This window comes from Lacerta agilis, chromosome Z (assembly GCF_009819535.1).
Source record: "Lacerta agilis isolate rLacAgi1 chromosome Z, rLacAgi1.pri, whole genome shotgun sequence".
Taxonomy (NCBI): Eukaryota; Metazoa; Chordata; class Lepidosauria; order Squamata; family Lacertidae; genus Lacerta; species Lacerta agilis.
In genome coordinates, this window is record NC_046331.1 from 14,783,984 (window position 1) to 14,805,691 (window position 21,708).

Genomic DNA, 21,708 nt, shown 5'->3' on the forward strand with positions numbered 1-21,708 from the left:
GATATTCTACATCCAGATGAAAAATAGAGGTTAAGAGGTGACTCTTTCAAGATATCAGGCTGAAATTTGAACTTGGGCTCTTTGAGGTGGTCCATCCTCTATCCACCTGATGAGACACTGGCTTTATTTTCTATTTATCAGGAGATTTGTTATAAGAGACATTTTCTTGAACATTTCAGGTGAACCTGTGTTACCTGTGCCAGGCCTGCACTTCACTTCTGCACAGTCGAAAAATGCTGCAACACTACATACAGGTAAGGGGCCGAGGTGGTTGGTTCTCACTGAAGCTAGGCTTGGCCTATGCCGCTTCAGACTGCAAGTAGAGACTCCCAGGATTGAACAAGAGGCCAATGTTCTGATCTGGACCTGGAAATAATTTAAATTACTCTTGAATGACCACATGTCGGCAACCATTGTTGTTCCATGACTGCCTATTACTACAGTGATACCTCTGGTTACAAATTAAATTTGTCCCGGAGGTCTGTTCTTAACCTGAAACTGCTCTTAACCTGAGGTACCACTTTAGCTAATGGAGCCTCCCGCTGCCACCACCATGCAATTTCTGTTCTCATCCTGAGGCAAAGTTCTTAACCCCAGGTACTACTTCTGGGTTAGTGGAGTCTAACCCAAGGTGTTTGTAACCCGAGGTACCACTGTATTGTTACTGATGTGTGTGTGTTGGGGGGCGGGCAGTAATTTTACAGAAAGCGGAAGATAAGTTCCAGGAATAGGAAACCTTTGGCCCAGGGGCAAAAACGGCCCAGCAGGCTGCCTCATTTAGCCCCTGATGTCATTTCCCATAAATCATGACCACCTGCCTTGCTAGCGGATGTCATAGGATCATAGAGTTGGACCCCGTGTAAGAGGCAGAGAAGGGAAGATCTCCCGGGGTGGGAGTTGAATGGAAATCTCTCAGGTGTGAGCTGGAAGTGTCCAACACTTTTTGTGTGAGACTAGGGTTGAAAGCTGCTTTTGAGAGAGATTCTGCATTTTCTTTTCTCTTTATTCCTTTGCTTTTATTTTAATTTAGATTAGTTTCTTTTATCTTACTGGATTATGATAAAGCTTTAATAACCTTATTAAAAAAGAAGAAAAAGTTTCCTTTTTTCCATTTAGACTACAACTCCCATAAACCCCAGCCAGCATAGTCAATAGTCAGGGATTATGGGAAGTGTGGTGCAAAAAGCCTGGAGTGCACCAGATTGCAGAAGACAGCTTTTATAGTAGTTTTTCAAACTTTTTTAAAACTCATAATTTCATTTTTTTGGTAAACTGCATTGAGGTGTGCCCCCCCTTTACAATAGAACAATATACAAATTTTATGAAATGGAAGTAAATGAGTGAAATTTCAGTGCTTCCAGTGCTTTTCATACTTTGTGTGAGGGGCTAGTAATTCAAAGGGGGGGGGCACACATACCAGGATTCCAACTAGCTGCCAGCTTGACCTGAATTTGAACAAAGCAAAAGTTCCTTTTGCAAAAATCTCCCCAGCAGTGGTGATAGTTTTCCTGGCATTTGTGTGTGTATGTTCCTGTGTATGTGTATGTGCCTGTGTATGTAGTCTGTGCTCTTGTCCCATGTCCCTCCCTTCACTTGCTTGGACTTATTTTCAGACCAAGAATGGAGAGCCCCTTCAGTCTGCCATCCTGCCTCATGTCCAGCGCCCCCCACAGACCTCTGCCAAGCCTCCCAGTCCGGAGACAGAGGCTGCTGAGCAGAAAGCTCTGCATGCTGTGCAGTACAGCCTCCTTAAAATCCTCAGCAAGTCCCTCGCTGCCCTGCGCCACTTCACTCCGGATGTCTGCCAAATCCTTCTTGATCAGGTATAATAAGCCAGGCTCCTAAGAGGAAGAATCCAGAATTCTGCGGTGGTGCCCCTGGCATGGAGTTCCCCTGGCACCCAGGAAGTGCGCCCAATCCCCGCCCTCTTGGTGCTGGCAATGATTACCTTTTATATCCCTTGAAAAGTGCATAAAGCTGAAGGAGGAAGTTGGAAGAGCGACACTCTGTCCAATTTCCTCTTTCAAGCTCTATGTTGCCATAGTTGCAGATAAGTGCCACTTAGACCATATTTTACCCAGATTTGTTGGGAAAGTGAAGTGTGTGTCTAGATGTTCTTTATTTCTCTCTGGGGTGGGGGTTGCTAATAAGGGAAAGAGGAGTGGCGAAGTGATTAGGGTGTGTGTGGCACCCATGGCACTCACTTACAAATCCAAACATATGCCCATGGATGAGAACTAAGCCTCTGTCATAAGTGAGACTTCAAATGTGACCAATGGATGTTTCCCTCTAGTTTCTGCATAATGGCTTGGGACCCAAGTGGCTTAAAGAGCACCTTCATTATCAACCATCTCAGGGCCTACAATTGGGCCCCTTTTGGTGGTGCTGCCACTGGAGGTTGCCAGGTTGGCATTGAGCCGTGATAGGGCCTTCTTGAGAGTGGTTCCCTGTGTGTGGAATGCCCTCCTTAGGGAGGTGTGTCTCTCTACCTCCGTATTAACTATGGGGGGGGGGGAATTTACCAGACGCGGGTTGTGCTGTGGGTTAAACCACAGAGCCTAGGGCTTGCTGATCAGAAGGTCGGCGGTTCGAATCCCCGTGACGGGGTGAGCTCCCTTTGCTCGGTCCCAGCTCCTGCCCAGCTAGCAGTTTGAAAGCACATCAAAGTGCAAGTAGATAAATAGATACCACTCTGGCGGGAAGGTAAACGGCGTTTCCGTGCGCTGCTCTGGTTCGCCAGAAGTGGCTTTGTCATGCTGGCCACATGACCCGGAATCTGTATGCCGGCTCCCTCGGCCATTAACACGAGACATTAGGTGGCTGAAAGGCATGGCGTCTGCCCATGCAATTATTATAACCTGAAATTATTAGCTGTGAGAGTAGGTGATAGTTTTTCTGAAATTTTTAAAACTGCTTTTAAAAGTTTCATTTGCATTTTTTTTATTGACATGTTTGCTAACCTGGACTCCTTTGGGAGAAATGTCTGGATATAAAATGAACAATAAATAGATCAAGTGACTCCTGGTGGTATTGGTGAAATCCAGATTTAGCTGGTCTTTACGTCTGGCTTACAGTCCTCTGACTGTTGCTGAACTAAAACTTCTGTCAGCCTCAGCAAGCATGGCCAGGGATGATGGGAGTTGTAGTTCAGCCACACCTGGAGGGACAGTGGTTCAATTATACCTGCTATACAGCCTCAAGAGAAGACCGATTTTGACTTCCATTTGGTTTTGACCCTGTTTCTTCTGTTGTAGTCACTGGACCTAGCCGAGTACAACATCCTTTTCATGCTGAGCTTCACCACTCCGGCTTTTGATTCTGAAGTGCCCCCCTCCTTTGGGACCCTCCTGGCCACAGTCAACGTGGCCCTGAACATGCTGGGAGAAGTAAGGATCAAGAGAGCCCAAGCTGACCCTGTTGAGGAGCCTACAGCTGTTTTTTTTTTCTTTCTAAAAGGGAACTGGGACGGGATGTGCTTGATCCTAAGAAGTTTAAAATAGTTGTGTGAGAATCATAGAATTGTAGAGTTGGAAGAGACGCCTAGGGGGTAATCTAGTCCAATCCCCTGCAATGCAGGAATCCTGTCCACAGCTGTCCCTTGGTGGGCTCAAACCACCAAACCTTCTGGTTAACAGCCAGATCCACTGACCCATTGTGCCACAGAGACCAATAGTGAGAGGTGAGAGATTGTGGTCAAGGGATGTCTCAGTGGATGTTTTGAGGTGGCTTGTGGGGATTGAACCTGGGACTTTGCACATGCAAAGCAGTCTCTTAAGCTACATCCCTTCCCCAGGAGGCTATCCTGAGACACATGGCTCTGCCCAGGCAAATCAGAGCAAAATTATCCCTTCCTTGGGGGATAGTACAGTCCCTTGCTTTGTGGCAGCAGGGATTTTCCAGAGCTGCTCCTCCATTCACCATTCGGTCAGCAATTTTGTCTATACATTGTGTGCTGTTCCTTCCTCGGGGTGGAAAGGAATCAAAGCTATATTTACTTTATTGGGAAGAGACTCCCTAAAGGTCACTCTAAACAAATGAAAGTGAATTCTGCATTCAGTGCTGAATTCCCTGCTTGCATGGGGTTGCAGAATACACTGGGCCTGGCTGAATGTCTAGCTTTTGAATATAACACAGCTTTTCCCTTCTCCCCAAAGCTGGATAAGATGAAGGAGCCTTTCACTGCGGCTGCAGGGCTGGCCACCCAGCAGGAGGGGAACAAGACCCTCAAGTAAGTACCTAAGTTCCTTTTACTCCCCTATGGAACAGGAAACAGGGTGGCTCTCCTCCCTCCCAGCACTTTAAGCTTGATTTGCTCTGTAGATCCTAGGTTCATGTTTTAACTTTTTGCAATTAACCAGTGGGACATGAGAGGAGATACCTACAGTTTTTGCAGCTGCTGTTAGACAGGCCCAGTCAGTGAGAATGTCTCTTGCCCTACCCAAGTGTAGAATCTGTGCTCAGGTTTACCTAGGTTTGGAAAGTCACCTCTAGCTTCCAAGCTTACCACTGAGTTTAATCTGGTCTTTTATTTGTCAGTCAGCTTGACACTACCTCTTCCCTCCTCCTACAGGTCTCTTCTGATGTTTACAATGGAAAACTGTTTCTACCTGCTCATCTCTCAGGCTCTCCGGTACCTGAAGGATCCAGCAGTCCACCCACGAGACAAGCAGCGAATGAAACAGGAGCTCAGCTCTGAGCTGGTAAGTAGTTTAGATGCTTGTATTATACCCCAAGAGTTAAAATTAAATAACATTGGATATGTTTGAACAGAGGTTTGAATGGCCAGCTGTTGGGGATTCTTTAGCTGTGACTCCTGCATTGCAGGGGGTTGGACTAGATGACTTGTGGTCTGTTCGAACCCTAGAACTGTATGATTATGTAAAAAGCCAAAATTGTACCAATGTGTCAATGTCTACGGTTGTTAATGTCCATGCATAGAGTGACTTAATGCACATCTTTGAAATTCCATGTGGGTTGCCTGCTGTGCTAGTCCTACCTAGAGTAGATCTGCTGAAATTAATGGCTAATACATTAGTCCAGTTTACCAATTTCAATTTCACTTTGCATAAAACGTAAGTTCTACAACTCTGTACACCTGTCCCAACTGATCTCCAGGTAAATGTCTGTCTTTGAAATAGTAGAAGAAAGTAGAAGGTAGGATTGAAACAAAGTGACGGATACCATATGAAGGAAGGACTCTAACTCTCCCTGTCTTATTTCCAGAGCACGCTTCTTTCCAGCCTTTCCCGTTATTTCCGCCGGGGTGGCCCCAGTTCTGCTTCTGTGAGCATTCTCCCCTCTTCACAAGGGAAGTCTTCCTCAAAGCTAGGCCCCGAGGGGCAGGAGCCGATCTTCCAGCTCGTCCAGGCCTTCGTTAGGCACATGCAGAGATAAGACCCCGTGTGCCATTTCGAAATCCCCTATGAGTTCATTTCCATCAGCTTTTGGATGTAGCCCCCCCACCTGCCTTGCCTCAGCCAGGCAAAGGAAACTGTGAGATGCCTTCACCAGAAGAGCACAACGTCTAGAAGATGTGGAGTGGTCTGCAAACAGTGCCTCGTTCATACAAAACGAGCCTTGTGTGTCAGGTAAACCTGACGTGACTTTATGAACTGATTCCTTTTCATAGCTCTTCTACAACCTGGGAAAGAAAAGAGGATGGAGAGAAAAAGGTGGCTTGGAATCTCTTCCCCACCACTACCCTGGATTGGGCATTAATTAAATGTTGCCTCTTCTCTGGTGAAGCACAGGCCAACTGATTGATTTCAGCCTAGAGATCATCTTTCAAGTGCTGTTTTTTTATACTTACTGGACCAGTCAGAAAGCAAAGGCAAGATGATTTTAAAGGTGACCACCCTCTCCTATTCCAGTATGAATTTTGAAGTTAGAATTCCACTGCTTTGTTATCTCACATTTTTTGTACCACCCATTTCCTGTTTATACTGATTAAAAAACATATTTCTAAGTGGTTGTGGAATTCTAAATTTCTTGAGTCCAGTTGGTGTCAGGCTGCTGGTTTATTATTATTATTATTATTATTATTATTATTATTATTATTATTATTATTATTTATTAATTCAACCCTTCAGGGCAAAGTAATTCATAGTAAAAACCGAAGATTCTTCAAGCATTGTGGGGGCTAAGCCTGCTACAGAGCACTACATATCCTGCATCCTTAAATGTCACAGCTGGCAGAGAGCTGATGCATTAAATTTGCATGACAAATGAGTAGAGTAGGTAGCTCTGGTTTCTGCAGGGCTTTGCAGTGGCCATATTTGCACATAACACTGAGATATGCTTCCATTTTCCAGCTGACTTGCCTCATAACCCTGGCACTTGGTGGGCATCTGGCACGCAGTGGCTGAAACTAGATGGGTTTGGACGCATCACCAAACCATGGTTGAAACAATCCGTGGCTTGAGTAGTAACAACAAACCATGGTTACTTTGTGATGGGTTTGTAGCTCAGTATTATGTGTGAAGCAAGCCCTTAACTGCATGCTGTATAACATTTAAGGAACACTCCACTTGTGCACTGCATAGATTATAGTGAAGGAGGGGGCTGCATTTCTTTTTAAATAAGGGTGGTCAGGAGACATTTGTTTTCCTTCTACCAACCCCAAGTGAAAACAGAGGCTTTATTTAGTCCAGCCTCCATCTGCTGGTGCCCTTCAGTTGTTGTGGACTTAAGAACATAATAAGAGTCCTGCTGGATCAGGCCAAAAGGAGGCCCATCTAGTCCCACATCCTGTTCTCAGTGGGCAGCCAGATGCCCCAACGAGAAACCTAGTAGCACAGTTTGAGCACAAAAGCAGTCTTCCCTCTTACGGCTCCCAGCAACTGATATTCAGAAGCATGGGTTAAAACCACAGAGCCTAGGGCTTGCCAGTCAGAAGCCTAGGGCTTGCCAATCAGGTCAGCGGTTCAAATCCCCGCAACGGGGTGAGCTCCCGTTGCTCGGTCCCTGCTCCTTCCAACCTAGCAGTTTGAAAGCACATCAAAGTGCAAGTAGATAAATAGGTACCGCTCCGGTGGAAAGAAACTGCATTTCCGTGTGCTGCTCTGGTTCGCCAGAAGCGGCTTAGTCATGCTGGCCCATTGACCCGGAAGCTGTACGCTGGCTCCCTCGGCCAGTAAAGCGAGATGAGCGCTGCAACCCCAGAGTCGTCCGCGACTGGACCTAATGGTCAGGGGTCCCTTTACCTTTACCTTTAATCATGGAGGCAGAATTCAGCCGTCATGGTTAGTAGCTTTCAATAGCCCTCACCTCTATGAATTTGTGATAGAGAAAAACCTCATGTTTTGATGATTCCATTTTCTTTTGAGCCTACGGCTAAACTGAAAAAGGGCTGCGCCTACATTTTGCAATACAGAACGTGTTGCTTTCAGGTACAGTATATAGCGAATGTTCGTTCCAGAACACTGAAAACAAGAAACACTTAGAATCTGTGGTGACCACTGTATGCATGAAAAGAAAATCAGCCAGGAATGGCAGTTTGCTCAGTCTTGAAATGTTTTGTAGATACATGAAAGAGCATATCTAGAGACATTTAATGAATAGGGAAACCAGCAAAATCTTATAAAGACTCAGTCAATCCATACATACAGTGGTGCCCCGCTAGACGAAAATAATTCGCGCGGCAATGCAGTGTGGAGGTTTTCGCGCCGGAATTTTTTTTTTTTTCCGTCTTGCGAGGCAGCCCCATTGACTTGTTCGTCTTGCGGGGCAGCCTTCCGCTAGCGAATGCCATTCGTCTAGCGAGGCATTCGTCTAGCGGGGCACCACTGTACGTACATACATACATACATACCAAACAACCTACCAACCAACCTACCAATAACAAACTTAGTTGGTCTCTTAACGTGCTACTGGAAGGATTTTTGTTTGTTTCGACTATGGCAGACCAACATTACCTACCTGTTAATAAAGAAAGACACTGAAAAATGATTACAGTATATGTTATCACATGATACAGTGAGGATTGATCTGAGAAGCAAAACGATTTTGATTAGCTCAGGATGATGACACTAGGTTGCAACTGCAAAGTGTGATTTTGTGGTGAATAGAAATCACATGTGTAATCTGGAAGTGTGTATGAAACATTGCTTTGGATGTGTTTTTTTGGCAGTAGCAGCCTTATTTTTGAGGCTGTCCCTATATGCATTTGTATTTCAATAAAGGACTATTCACTTGGAGCCAGCATCCTTGTCTTTCGGGTTTCTGCGAGGGATACCTTGCAGTCTAGGAACCCAACTAGGAACCCCGCTCGCACCCTGCCCCTCCAAAAACAGTACTTCTGTCTTGTCAGGATTCAACCTCAATCTGTTAGCCACCAACCACCTCCAGGCACTCACACAGGACCTTGACTGGTTCTGATTTGAAAGAGAGGTAGAGTTGGGTATCATCCGCATACTGATGGACACCCATCCCAAACCCCCGATGATCTCTCCCAGTGGCTTCATATAGATATTAAAAAGCATGGGGGAGAGGACAGAACCCTGAGGCACCCCACAAGTGAGAGCCCATGGGTCTGAACACTCATCCCCCAACACCACTTTCTGCACATGGCCCAGGAGGAAGGAGCGGAACCACTGTATAACAGTGCCCCCAGCTCCCAGCCCCTCTAGATGGTCCAGAAGGATGTTATGGTTAATGGTGTCAAAAGCCGCTGAGAGATCCAGCAGAACTAGGAAACGGCTCTCACCTTTGTCCCTAGCCCGCCGGAGATCACCAGCGCGACCAAGGCAGTTTCAGTCCCATGATGAGGCCTGAATCTCTTTAGCACAACTTTTTAAACCTTGCTGTTCCTTATGCAGTGCAGGTTTATTCCACAAGAACCAGACTCAATAAACATTATTTCAGGTTTCTCTATTAGGCTTATATACAGCCGTTCATCACAAGATCCCAGGGAGATTCACAGGATACAATACAGTCGTACCTTGGAAGCTGAACACCTTGCTAGTCGAACGTTTTGGCTCCTGAATGTCACAAACATCTTTTTTTGGAAGCTGAACATCCGACGGGGCTTCTGCGGCTTCCGCTTGTGTGCAGGAAGCTCCTGCAGCCAATCAGAAGCTGCGCCTTGGTTTTTGAACGTTTCTGGAAGTTGAACGGACTTCAAGAATGGATTCCGTTCGGCTTCCAAGGTATGACTGTACAAGCTAAAAACAAGTAAATAGTTAAAACATCAAAACAATAAACCCCGCCTTCTGATAATTCTTGCTGTCTCCAGCGAAAGTGAACTCTATGAGACTTTAGTAAATACAGTGGTATCTCGGGTTACATACGCTTCAGGTTACATACTCCACTAACCTAGAAATAACGCTTCAGGTTAAGAACTTTGCTTCAGTAAAATAGATAACCAGACATGAATTTATAATGGTCATGTTATGGTATCTGATTATGATTTTTTTTTAAAGTTTATTTCCTTTCAAGTATTGAAAAGTGCCCAATTTGCTGAGCAAATTGCGCCAGTCTGTGCCTATACCCTGGCTGGAGAATTGTTGATCCTTGTTTATATCCTGCAATACTGCACCATTCTGTGTGCCAAAATATAAAAAATAATGAATTTTCTTATTTCTGAATTTTTCTATGCTTATTATTGGTTATTCACTGATGCCCTTTTTCAATACTTTAAAAGAAAAATTGATACTATCCTTTTGCTTTAGGAAAGCTGAACATGCTGCTCCTCTTGGTTGTTGTGTGAATTTTCTTTTATAACTTCTAAAAAGTTCTTCAGTGATTCCAGTTTGCTCTTCCAAAAAGGAAAGAATAAAGAAAAAGCCGAGTAATAATATTTCAGTATTTCCCCCCTTTATGCTCATAGATCAAGCTGCTTGTTGCTTTATGAACATGAGAAGGGGGAAATATTGACATATTGTTATATGGTCTGCTTAATCTTGATAATAGTGTTTATCATAAAGTAAAAACACCTTTGGTTAAGTGAATGTATATGATCTCATGGTTTTGTTGGTAATTGCAAATTAATTAGAGTAGTGGGTTTAAATGTTTTCTCTACAGCCATCAGGATGCCAGTACCCTGAACATAAAGTTTCTAAGATTTTGCGCATAGAGCTGATCAAATGTTGCTGTTAGTTTTCTTTTTTCTTTTCCAGAGATAAGCTGTCCCATTGGCCCTTCCAGCCTAGTTGGATAGTGTTCTTGAAGTGACTGGCATGAGTTTGGCCAAACTGCAGGAGGCAGTGGAGGATAGGGGTGCCTGGCGTGCTCTGGTCCATGGGGTCATGAAGAGTCGGACACGACTGAACAACAACAACAACAACAGGTGTGGTTGGCAACCAATATATCCTATTACAGACTAAGGAAAGATCCTCCTGGTTCCACAGAGGCCACATGCCATGGATGGCAAATCCCACCATATAAGAGGATTTGATTGCAGAGCTGCATTGGGAGGAAACTGACCCTTTGGGCCAGAAGCTGTCAAACTTGACGAAAGAACAAGGGAAGCATATCTCTTGAGAATTGAATGAAGACTTTGCTGTAGGGCTCACTATAGAAGAAAGCTTTAAGCTGATGCTGCTCGCCCAAGCAAGGGAAACGGATGAGATCCCAAGCTTTCCAGAACAGGACAGTCCTGAACCCTGGTGACTGGCAACACAGGTGGCCAAATCATTTGTGAATAGCTATTTGGCAGTGGGTACCACAGTGCAAATACTAGTAACTTCCACATTTCTGACCTTTCATACCCACTGATGTATCCTTATGATGCAAAGCCAAGAAAACGAAAAGCCGAGAACTTGATTCCTTATTTTTTATGTTTGTGAAAGACCAGAAATATAATTGTAGAGTTGTAGACCCCCATGAGCGTCATTTAGTCCAACCCCCCGCAATGCAGGAATCTCGACAAAAGCATCCATGATGGATGGCTATCCAACCTCTGCTTAAAAACTTCCAGTGAAGGAGAGTCCACTGCCTTCTGAGGGTGTCCTTTCCACAATCTGTAAGCTCTTAGCTTGATAACATTACCTTCTGTGGAATTTGGGTATTGGGGAATGGCACACACACACACACACACACTGCCCCAAAGAGAGCCAAGACAGAGGAGGAGTGCAGGCTAGGTGTTTTATTGGCAAAAGTCAACCATATGGAAGTGCTCTGAAATCTGTTACATCAGGATAATCCACAAAAGGCTCAAGATGAAAAAAAATAAAAGTTCAAAACACAAAATAAGCCAGCCAGGTTGTGTCAGCCCAGGAGCAGCAGGATGGAAGGTTTAATCTGCACTAAGACCTGTCCTACAAAAGAAAGTACATTTTCTCTCTCTCTCAGATGGGTTCTTGTCTCCAGCAAAAGATTTATGGCTTACTTGATACCTGGGCCAGGTGAGAACTGGAGGAGGCCCATAGGTAAGGATGGGCTGTTTCAGAATGCATCTCATATTACTCCAAGAGTCTCCTGCCCTCATGGCTGGGGATGTGCAAGCTGAACCAATGTGGGGCAGAATCGAAGGGCATGTCAAGAAATTGAGCAGTGAGCTCTGGTTATGAGCCTTGCCAGTTTCAACAGGGAGGAGGGGGAGAGGATAAAGGCAGCTTTTTGAAAGGTGGAATGTTATTTTGGGTCAGCTGGAAAGACAGCTGGAAATGTAAACTCAGAAATAACACACACACAAACAAACAAATCAGCCCCACATAAAATCATAGCAAGTATTTTAAGCAGCTAAACCAGGCCAAGACTTAACTATAACCCATTAATTTTTTCAGTGTTTTTCATCTTCCTTTCATTGCCACAGTAATTGTTGACAGGAGTCAATAATAATGGGATAAAGTGAGGATTTTGCCTTCAGTTGGGTTGCTGACATTTACATCTCTTTACCCCCACCCCCTTCATCCTCTGCCTGACTCAGTAGTTCATTTAAAACATTCTTCTTTGCAAGGGGACTCAAAAGGCTTATCTTAAATCTGAAAATAAACCAGATTTTTGCTGCCACGGATGCCCAGCTCTCCCTACAACTGACTCCAGCAGAATACATAAAATAGCTAGAAGCAGGACCTGGGTCAAAAACAATTGCGGGAACAAAAAGGATGGGAAGGACACAGCCTATTACAGGTGACTTCCATTAATTCCATTTGGTTTGACCCAAATAATTGCAGCAGAAACAAGTAGGAAGAGGACAAAAGAAAGGGGCTAGTCCTCATTTCACCTGTCAGCCATCCTCAAAAGGGCTTATTGGACCATAGAGGGTCCCACCAACTCTAGAAGCCAATTGTGGGAATGGTTGACAGAGTCGATCTTAAGAACCTTGGAAAGCTCATTGGTTGCCTCTGTGCCTTAATCCAAACACAGAGTGAAGGGGGAGAGCAAATGGCCTTAGATGGAAGTACGTGGTCAGCAGCCTCTTTGAAAAACGATGTCAGGTCACGGGAAGGGTGTGTGACTTGCTTGGAGGATCCTCGGCAGGTGTGCTTAACTGAGAAGTTCCAAGTAGGTAACGGGGACTTTGCCTTTTTGATTGCCCCTCTCTCCTATGAGCCAGTCTGGGTCCATCCCTGGGAGGCTGTACACAGTGATCATCTAAGAGAGAATTGTAGGCAGTATGTTAGATGCAAACCATTAAAAAGGCAAAAGTCTTGACAAAATTCATTGCGGCATAAGTTTTTGTGGACTATAGTTCACAAAGTGTTATCTGGAGTTGCAGGTCTCTTTCTAAAATATGTAAAATATATATGGTTGGCTGGACAGGGGGTTATAAGGCGTGAGATCAAAGGGAAACGAAATGCAGAAAACGGGTACCGTATTGTTCGCTCCATAGGGCGCACCGGACCATAGGGCGCACCTCATTTTTAGAGGAAACAAGAAAATATATATATTTTTCTGGTTTTCCTCCTCTAAAAGCCCTGTTTTTTTGAGGATCAGCTAAAAGTTTTGCAGCTTTTTTTGCAAAGGGAAAAGCCCTGGTTTTTTGAGGATAAGCTAAAAGTTTTGCAGCTCCTTTTCCAAACGGGGAAAAGCAAAGAGGAAAAGCCCCATTTTTATGGGGTTGAACTCACATTTCTGCAGCTTCTAAAGGAAAGGGAGCCTTTTCTACAGTTTCCAGACAGATAATCTAATCAGCCAGTCACATGTCGCTGGGGAAACAAACAACCTCCCTCTGCAGCACATTCAACAAAGGAGGGCGGGGCTGAAAGGCAGCCAGGGACTCTTATCTCTCTCCCGATCTCTTGCTGATCAGCTGCTGAGCGGGGTCCTTTCAACACCCCCCTTTTCTCTTTGTAAAATAAAAAGCATGATCCTCTTTTGGCCCCTGGGCAATTCAGCTCCAGGGACCACCATTCGCTCCATAAGACGCACAGATATTTCCCCTTTTTAGGAGGAAAAAAGTGTGTCTTCTGGAGCGAAAAATACGGTAATTACATATTTAAGAATATGAGAGCAGCCTGTTGGGTCAGGCCAATTGACCATCTAGTCTAGCATCCTGTTCTCACAGTGGCCAACTATCCTGTTCTCATAGTGGCCGATTGTGGGAATCCCACAAGCAGGATTCAAGCACAAGAGAACCCTCCCGTCCTATGGTTTCCAGCAACACTACAGTTGGCGCTGCAGAATGTCTGCTGGCAGGAGTGAGGCCTTGTCAGCATATCACACCTGTGCTCAGAGATCTGCACTGGTTGCCCAACTGCTACAGGGTCAAGTTTAAGGTGTTACTGTTAGCATATAAAAAAGCCCTTAACAACCTGGGACCAGTTTACAAGATCGCCTACCCTATTATGTGCCCATTTGACCACTTCAAGCGGCAGAATTGGCATTACCAAAGGCGCCACAAAATATCCACTCTACATTTGTAAGAACTTGGTCTCTTAGTGTGGCAGCACGTATACTTTGGAACTCCCTGCCTTTTGACACCAGCCAGGCGCCTTTGCCACACCCTTTTCGGTGCCTTCTAGGTAGGTTTTAATTTAGACAGGCCCACCCAGATGCTTAGAAAGCTAGTTTGAGTTTCCATCCGTTTTTACTCTATTGTTATTTTAACTTCAAAAGTTAAAATTGTTAAGGGCAGTTTTATTGCTTTTATCTTTTTTTTGTAAACTGAGGTTCTCCCCCCCCCCTTCTCTTTACAATCAAGTGGTGTATAATTTTAATTAAATAAATAAAACAACACTGGGCCCTAAACCACATTTTGTCTGCAGCATCACCTGGCAGAAAAGAGAGAAGCACCAACCTCATCTGAGAGCAGAGACAGCTCAGTGCTGTCCGATGCTTCATAGTCATAGAGGACCCGGGCCTTCCGTGTCCCGCTGGCAGGGGGCTTCACATCACTGGGGTTCAGGGCTTCAACAGCAGGGGCAGAGTTGGGTGCTCCAATGACAGTGGGCACCACCGGAATGATGGGTACGGCTGGGCCTGTGGCAGCACCTGCAGCAATGGTGGTGGGTGAGGCAGTGACTGGCGGAGGTGAGGTGGACTCTGCGTTGCCCACAAAAGTTCCAGGAAGCCTTTGCAAGGCAGAGGAAAGAAAAGGGAGAGTAAGAGACAGGGGTGATCGGGCCTTTGGCCCATCACACAACAGGTACCTCTACTTCATTTATAAACAGGTTGGGTCAGGCATTTGTCCTATGCAAAGCAGGATAAAACAAAACAAAAGGCTAGCAGAAAAGTAACACATCTGCCGTCTTTTTGGCACCTGCAGAAGAGCTTCAACTTTCAACGGTCCTTTTTAAAGCTGAGTTCCATCCCAGTCTGTGTCTTTATTGGAATTGGTTTCCAATAGGCTTTTTATTGCTTGTTGTTTGCGGCCCTAGACTCCTTGGGGAGAAAGGCCACGGTGGAAGTGCCATTAATTTACAAACAAAAGATTTAAAATGCACGTTAAGAAAGGAGATGCCCACACCCATAGACTCAACAGGAAACCTTTATCCATAGTTAAGGAAAACTCTTGGGAGTTGGGGGGGGGACAGCCCAGTGTCCCCCCTAAGTTGTCACTTCTGTAAAAGCAGGGATCACAGAAAAGAAGCCTCCTCTAGTGGAGCTAAGCAGTGTGCCATGAATGCAAAAGGCAACACAATGAAGACTCTTTGCCTACCCTAGCTCTCTATTACCCAGAATGCCTTTGTCTTTTACTTACATTTCTCCTCTGGAACTGAAAGCATGGGAAGAAAACAGAGACAGAAGGAGACAGCCAATGAACAGCTCTCCTGCGTCAACAAAACTTGTAAGACCAATCCCAGAGAGCAAAAGCAGGGAAGCTTTCCCAGCCCAAGGCAGGTTCTTCTTTGGGGCATACCTTTGAGGGCTGCATGCCAGAAGTGAACAGGGCCAGAGGCCTGCAGGAGGATGAGCTGCGGATGTGACTCTTACCTCTGTGCAGTAGGGTAAATTTATTCATGTAAAATAATAATTCAGCCATGGAAAATTTGGTGGCATATGCACAGCCTTCTCTGTCCTCCATCCAGGCAGCCAAGAGGTATTATCAGAGCTCAAGGACGCATCCCAGGCAGGTAAAAACACTCAAGGGGGTGCAGAGTGCTAGTTACGGGTGTGGCTTGCAGAGAGACCCAAGGACCAGACACGAGGCCTTGAGGGCCGCATTCGGGTCCCTGGCCTGAGTTCCGCTGCCTATATCTCAAAGCCACCTGAGCAACAGGAGGGGGCTCCACTGAGGCTTGTCGTAAATACTTATTTCATGCATCAAAATCCCTGCACGCTGGTTTGGTCTGCACATTGCATTAAGCCCCAAATGAAAAAGAGAAATGGGCAGCAGGTGCTTGTTCATGGAGGGAAACAAACCACAAGACTGAGCTGGAGGCAGGCAGGACAGTGGCTAGCAGACCCTTGCAGTAGGTAAAGCCAACCCCCCCTCCCCGCCCCCAGCATATTAAAAAGGAAGAGGGTGGAACAGTTAAGAGTCATGGAGCTAAGAACAATGGATGGTGCTCAACTACCCTGTCCCATCAGTTCACGGATTTCCACTTGTGCAACAGGACTTTCCACTCTTCTCCCTCCCCCTCCCCCTGCATAGGCCCCAGGCCCTGCCCAAATCCCCTGACTGGTTGGGAGAACCTCTGCAATAGATTTAGGGTGGGGGGGGGATGTTCTGTTGTGCAAGGAGAAATCCCTGCACTGGCAAAAGGAGAGACTTAGCCCTATGTTGGATTAAACCCAAGGTCGCCATACATTTAAAGAAGTCCGACTCAACTTTAAAAGCAATCATGGGAACTGTAGTTTACTGTTTTCAGAGTTCCCAGCACTCTTCACAAACTGCAGCTTGCAGCACTCTCTTTTTCTGGGGTGGGGAGTGGTATGAGAGGGCTTTAAATGTATGGTTGCAGTTGTGACCCAAGTTTCCAAATGGATGCATCTCATTGGGACAGCTTGTTACCTTCCCAGCTGCTTCTGCAGGTCCAACATGTACTGGTAGCATTGGGCATAGTATGTGGCCTGAGCTTCAGCAAACTCATGAAGACAGCGAAGGTGATTGACCTGAAGAAAGAAGGAGAAAAATGGTGAGGTCCTGGGATCCAGGCACTGAGTAGTGGGCTCTACTGGCTGGCTTCCCATCGAGGAATCTGGTTGATCCAGCTGCAGGACACATCTGCTTTTCTTTTTCCTTTTGTAAAATAGTTTTTATTCATTTTCATCTTTAATTTGTTTGACATGGTTGCATTTAGATATATATTTGTCTGCATATGGCATGCAACAATTACATAAAATAAAAATAAATCACACAAACATTTCTGAATACATTAACAAAGTTGTGTCAAAGTATATATGCCAAAATTATTAGTTTCTACAGATATAAAATGACATGAATTGCTTAGACTTGTAACCATTAGTAAAATGTATTCTGCATCAACAACAATTATATATTAATTTGTAAGAGGGGAGGAATTTCTTTTAAAAGGGTTTGTGCACACCAGATTTTGCTGTACACTATGGGTTATATTCTACCATATGCCTCATTATTTGTGTAATCAATAAAAGTTACAGTAGACTGCATTAAAAAAGTTGTGTTTATTTTGGCCTCTTGCTACTTTTAATATTTGTGTCAGTTTTTCCAGTAATGTTGTTTGCCAAATTGCATTATGCCATTCCTCCATAGTTAATAATTATTCCGTGATAATGATTTCTGTATCCTGGCAATAATAGTTGCTCTTGTAGTGGTTAACAGATGTGTTATGAGTTCTTTGTTTCTAATTTGCAACATAATGTTACTGTACAAATTAAGTAATGCCAGTCCTGGGGCCATGGGGACTGTCTGCCTTGCAAACAAATATATTTCCATATGTACATTTCCCCATAACTTTTCTATTTTTGGGACACTTCCATCCCACGTGCTGATATGTCCCTATAGTGGGACATCCTCTCCAATACATGGTAGAACTGTTTGGTTTTATATAGGCTAGGCATCTACGTGTTTAGAACCAACCTACATTATAGGCTCTATATTTATTTTTGAAAACCGGGTGGAACTGTAACGCAGTAATGGGTGAGAGGCCTGGGACCATAACCTTTGCCTATTTTGTCCAGATCTTGAAAGTTGTAAGTGTGAATGGATTTGTTTTAACAATGGAACAATGGAACTGTTTTAACAATGAAGTGCTGTGTGCTTCTTGGCACAAACAGCAACGCAATGTCTTTTCCAGCGAGACTCACGTGTGTGCTGCTTATCCCTTCCAGGAGGAGGCGGGTCACTTCTGCCTGCCGGTCAAACTCAGTCTGGGCCATCCGGAGCTCGTGTTCTGCCTACAGAGCAAGAGAGTGGGGTGTCATCGGAGAGCAGAAATGGGGAACCACAAGCCTGGGAATCAAATTTGGATCCCTAGACCTCTCAATCTGGCCCTTGGACTCTTGCCCAATTACGACTCCCTTTCACCATCTGAACCCCAATTACAGCCACTCCTTGAGAGCTTTTGCCCGGTTGGAACAAGTTGTTGAACTATAGTAATTCTTTTCTTGCCTGGATGGAGGGGTGTGTGTATAAATCCGCTGACTTTTGCTGAAATGGCTAGAAAGTGGATGAGAGGAAAGGATACACAAAAGTGAGGGTTGCCTCCTTCACTGTGCCAGCTTTTGGCTCTGGCCCCATTGGCCACTCCCATGCATTCCTTGGAATGTTGCCTATTTGGGAATATGGCCGTCTGGCTGAGAAGGTTTCCCATGTCCTATCACAGAGGGTTCAGGGAGCAAGGGAAAGGAGTCAACAATCTTTTTGCCGGTTCGTTTCCGGGCCCAAGTGAAGTTGATCGGGCTATTGTTTGAAGCACAGAACGACTCAGGCCCCAAATATCTAAGGGACTGCCTCCTTCCTTACAGACCTATAGGGCATTTAAGATCGGAAGTTCTTCGTAGTTCTGCCACCCTCAGAAATGCTGGGGAGGCAGCCCCAGGGAGTGCCTTCCCCAAGTTGTGGGATTCCCTCCCCACAGAGATGCATCAGGAACTTTCACTGTAAAGTTTTTGTTGTATGCTGAAGATGCAGCTCTTTGCCCTGACCTTTAAGCCTTGAGATTTATTTATTTATTTAGGACCCACCCTATTCTTGTGATTGTAATTCATTTGTTTTAAAATGTTGAATTTTAAATAGCTTTGACCTGCCCTGGTTGCTTAGGGCAGTGTTTTTCAACCACTGTTCCGCGGCACACTAGTGTGCCGCGAGATGTTGCCTGGTGTGCCGTGGGAAAAATTGAAAAATTCAAGAGAATTACTTTATATATAGTCAATATAGGCACAGAGTTAAAATTTTTAACATTTTCTAATGGTGGTGTGCCTTGTGATTTTTTTCATGAAACAAGTGTGCCTTTGCCCAAGAAAGGTTGAAAAACACTGGCTTAGGGTGAAGGGTGGATAATAAATAGCTTTGATCTGTGAAAATGGTGCTGTTACAGGTGCTACACAATACCAGTTTCACTTGTGCAAGAACTTGATCTTTTAGTATGGCAGCACCTACAATTTGGGACTCCCTGCCTCTTGACGTCAGGCAGGCACCTTCACTGTACACTTTTCAGTGCCTGCTAAAAACATTTTGGGTTAGGCAAAGCCTATCCAGATATGCAGAATGTTGGCATGTGCCTTAATCTGGTTTTACTTTATTGCAGGTTTTATTTTTTTATTTTTTAAAAAATGTTTTTACCCATAATTTCCTCGTTTTATTCTTTTTTTAAAAAATGGTTTCAAGGGTTTTTCTTACAATCAAACGGTGCATAATTTTCTTGAAATAAAATAGTTGCAAATGGGAGAATCACAGCTTTGTCACACCCCAACAACCCCTTTCTTCACTCCAAATGTTTCATTCTGGGGAAAGTTCAGCCCTTTCAAGAGTCAGAGAACGTAGGCCAACCATCCTAAACTGCGGGACATCCACCCAAGAAAGAATGCCAGCAGCGGGGCTCCTTCATTAAAGAGGTTTAGACAGCATTAATATTCTATTGTTTCAGAGGGCCCTGGGGAGAATAGATCGTTAGCGGTCCCTACGCTTTTGCTGCAGCTGTTTTAATTAAATTCAAGTTGCGAAAGTTTTCACATCTCATTCTGCTGCCTTGCCAGTAGGGGCTTGATGGATAAATGGGTATATTAAAAATGTGTGCTCAATGGTCCTGAGTAGAAATAAAGTGAATGAACAGGATGCATCCTATGCAGCACTACATTAAAGGCTCTGAGCAGTATATTTGTTCCCATGAGCAAAATGTTTTCTGCTTGTGGGATTTTGTTGTGAACAAGAATACAGAAAACGAGTTCCTGGTCACAGAGAGCACATGTTGTGCATTGACTTTTCCCTCTAGCGCAATTGTTGCGTTGGGAGTTCTCTGTTGCGCAATGCAGAGGCTCTCCCCAGCTGCCATGGGAAGAGGAGACAGCAGGAATGCTTTAAGGGCAACCAGCCTTACTGCCCAGAACTGGAACCAGCAGGAGGCATTCTCCGCTGTGCTCACTTTCCTTTTGAAAGGACATTGGCTACAAGGGGGCAGCAACATGAGTTTCCTCACAGTGAGTTCCCCCAATGATGCTCTGTGGAGGGTGATTGTGGGCCCTGCAACTGCCTTGTGAGCCCAAAATAAGTGAAGGCTCCCCACTCTGCAAAGCAGCTCCTAGAAGATGTGTTGTCATCAGCTACAGAGAGGAAAAACAAATACGTTTATGGAGCCACCCTCTGACCAAGTCAATAAGCTTGTCCAGCCTCTCTGAAGATTTTGTGGTCCTAAGATTCATAAGCAGAGTCACAGTTTCTTGGCCTTTTCAACCTTCATATCCAGTCGTTAGTGGGGGCAGGGGTTCCGGGGTCAAAGTGCCAGCCTAACGGAGCAAAACGGCGCAGGCAAAAGGATAGCCACAGCTCAGTGATAAAGCAGGCAGTGTCTATGCAGAAGGTTCAAGGTTCAATCCCCAATGACTTCTCCAGGTAGGGCTGGGAAAGATCCCGTCTGAAACCCTGGAGAGAGATGCTGCCTGTTGGTGTGAGCAATACCCGAGCTGTATGGCCCAAAAGGTTTTCCTTCCCTGACAGCTGCACACACTTTCCTTTCATCTTCTTTCTGTGATGTCACAGCAGTCACCTCCTGACCCACAGAAACACTTAGGGCAGACCCCGCGCTGCCACTCCCCACCCCTTCCCTGGCACCAGTGGGAGCGTCTGCTTCCACCTTCCTTCTCTGATGTCAGAGCATGCACACCACTCACCTCTGAGCACAGCTCAGCCCACTTGGCAACAAAGCACCCATCCCCACACACCAGGCCTCCTCCTGTGACCTCAAAGCATCCACATGGAGCCCTGACCACCCACTTGCCTGCCATTGGAGCACCCACCCCTTTCATCAATGCATGAATTGCCTTGCTCTGACAGCCTAACACCGCCCCTGACCGTGCTGGGCCTCTGCTTGTGGCTTTCCAGAATCCAACCTGCCTCTATATGTCCCCCAGCCCACCTCACGTCAAAGCACACCTTCCTTTCATCCACATGCAGATTGCCCTGCTCTGACGTCACAGCACCCTTGCTTCCAACCCGTAAGACCCCCCTTTCCGTGATACTGCACTCACACAGGGACCTTCTGTGGTGTCAACAGCACCCCAAACCCACAGGACCCACTTTTGTGACATCACAACACCCATGCTCACACCAGGGCCTTCTTCGATGGCCCAACATCCACACTCACACAAGGTCCTTCTGTGATGTCATGGCATCCACACACCCACATGCACCTCCCTGTCATGGTCCCTCCCTGCCAGCCTTCCCTAGAACAGGATCCCTCCACTGGGACTTCCACCATCTCTCAGCTACACTAACTGGCAGCAGTGGCTTTCCAGGGTTTCCGGCTGGTGTCTCTCTTAGCCCTACCCACTGGGGATTGAACATGGGACCTTCTCCTTCTGCTACTGAGTTATGGCCCTTGCCCTAAAAATAAAGCAAGATTCTAGTCCTCATAGTTCTGAAGAAAAGGTGGAATTAAATAGGAAGCCGCCTTCAACTGAGTCCACCAAGCATTGGTCCATCTAGCCCAGAACTGTTCACATTGAATGGCAGTAACTCCCTAGGGGTGCCAGACAGGGGATTGAAGCTTGGGCCTTCTGTACACAAAGCAGATGCTCCAGCATGGAGCTACAGCTCTCCCTGCCTCCACCAAGATTCTAGTCCTCATAATTCTGGACAAAGGGCTGAATTAAATAGCAGCACAGGTGCATGTAGCTCATTATTGTCGACAATGACTGGTAGAGGTTCTACCGAGTTTCAGGCTCTTTCCCAGCCTTCCCCCCCCCCCT

General features: G+C 45.5%; 2 protein-coding genes across 13 annotated transcripts in view; one reads left to right on the plus strand and one right to left on the minus strand.

Moving 5' to 3' along the window:
* The window catches only part of NUP188 (nucleoporin 188), a 43,834-nt gene extending 37,869 nt beyond the window's left edge, over nucleotides 1–5,965 (plus strand). For 2 of the 3 annotated variants that reach the window (XM_033137824.1, XM_033137823.1), the window contains 6 exons: nucleotides 180–254; nucleotides 1,614–1,823; nucleotides 3,255–3,386; nucleotides 4,155–4,228; nucleotides 4,571–4,700; nucleotides 5,224–5,394. In XM_033137824.1, the coding sequence (XP_032993715.1) occupies nucleotides 180–254; nucleotides 1,614–1,823; nucleotides 3,255–3,386; nucleotides 4,155–4,228; nucleotides 4,571–4,700; nucleotides 5,224–5,394 (792 nt within the window). Of the gene's footprint in view, nucleotides 1–179; nucleotides 255–1,613; nucleotides 1,824–3,254; nucleotides 3,387–4,154; nucleotides 4,229–4,570; nucleotides 4,701–5,223 lie in introns of all 3 variants that reach the window. The other variant, XM_033137822.1, reaches the window with a different exon arrangement.
* A 5,103-nt stretch (nucleotides 5,966–11,068) lies between these two features.
* The window catches only part of SH3GLB2 (SH3 domain containing GRB2 like, endophilin B2), a 47,361-nt gene continuing 36,721 nt past the window's right edge, over nucleotides 11,069–21,708 (minus strand). For 7 of the 10 annotated variants that reach the window (XM_033137119.1, XM_033137116.1, XM_033137125.1 and 4 more), the window contains 5 exons: nucleotides 17,611–17,700; nucleotides 16,337–16,437; nucleotides 15,083–15,097; nucleotides 14,180–14,453; nucleotides 11,069–12,534 (listed from right to left, as the gene is read on the minus strand). In XM_033137119.1, coding sequence (XP_032993010.1) covers nucleotides 12,427–12,534; nucleotides 14,180–14,453; nucleotides 15,083–15,097; nucleotides 16,337–16,437; nucleotides 17,611–17,700 — 588 coding nt within the window. In that variant the 3' untranslated portion in view covers nucleotides 11,069–12,426. The remainder of the gene's footprint in view (nucleotides 12,535–14,179; nucleotides 14,454–15,082; nucleotides 15,098–16,336; nucleotides 16,438–17,610; nucleotides 17,701–21,708) is intronic. The other 3 variants (XM_033137126.1, XM_033137120.1, XM_033137118.1) reach the window with 1 other exon arrangement.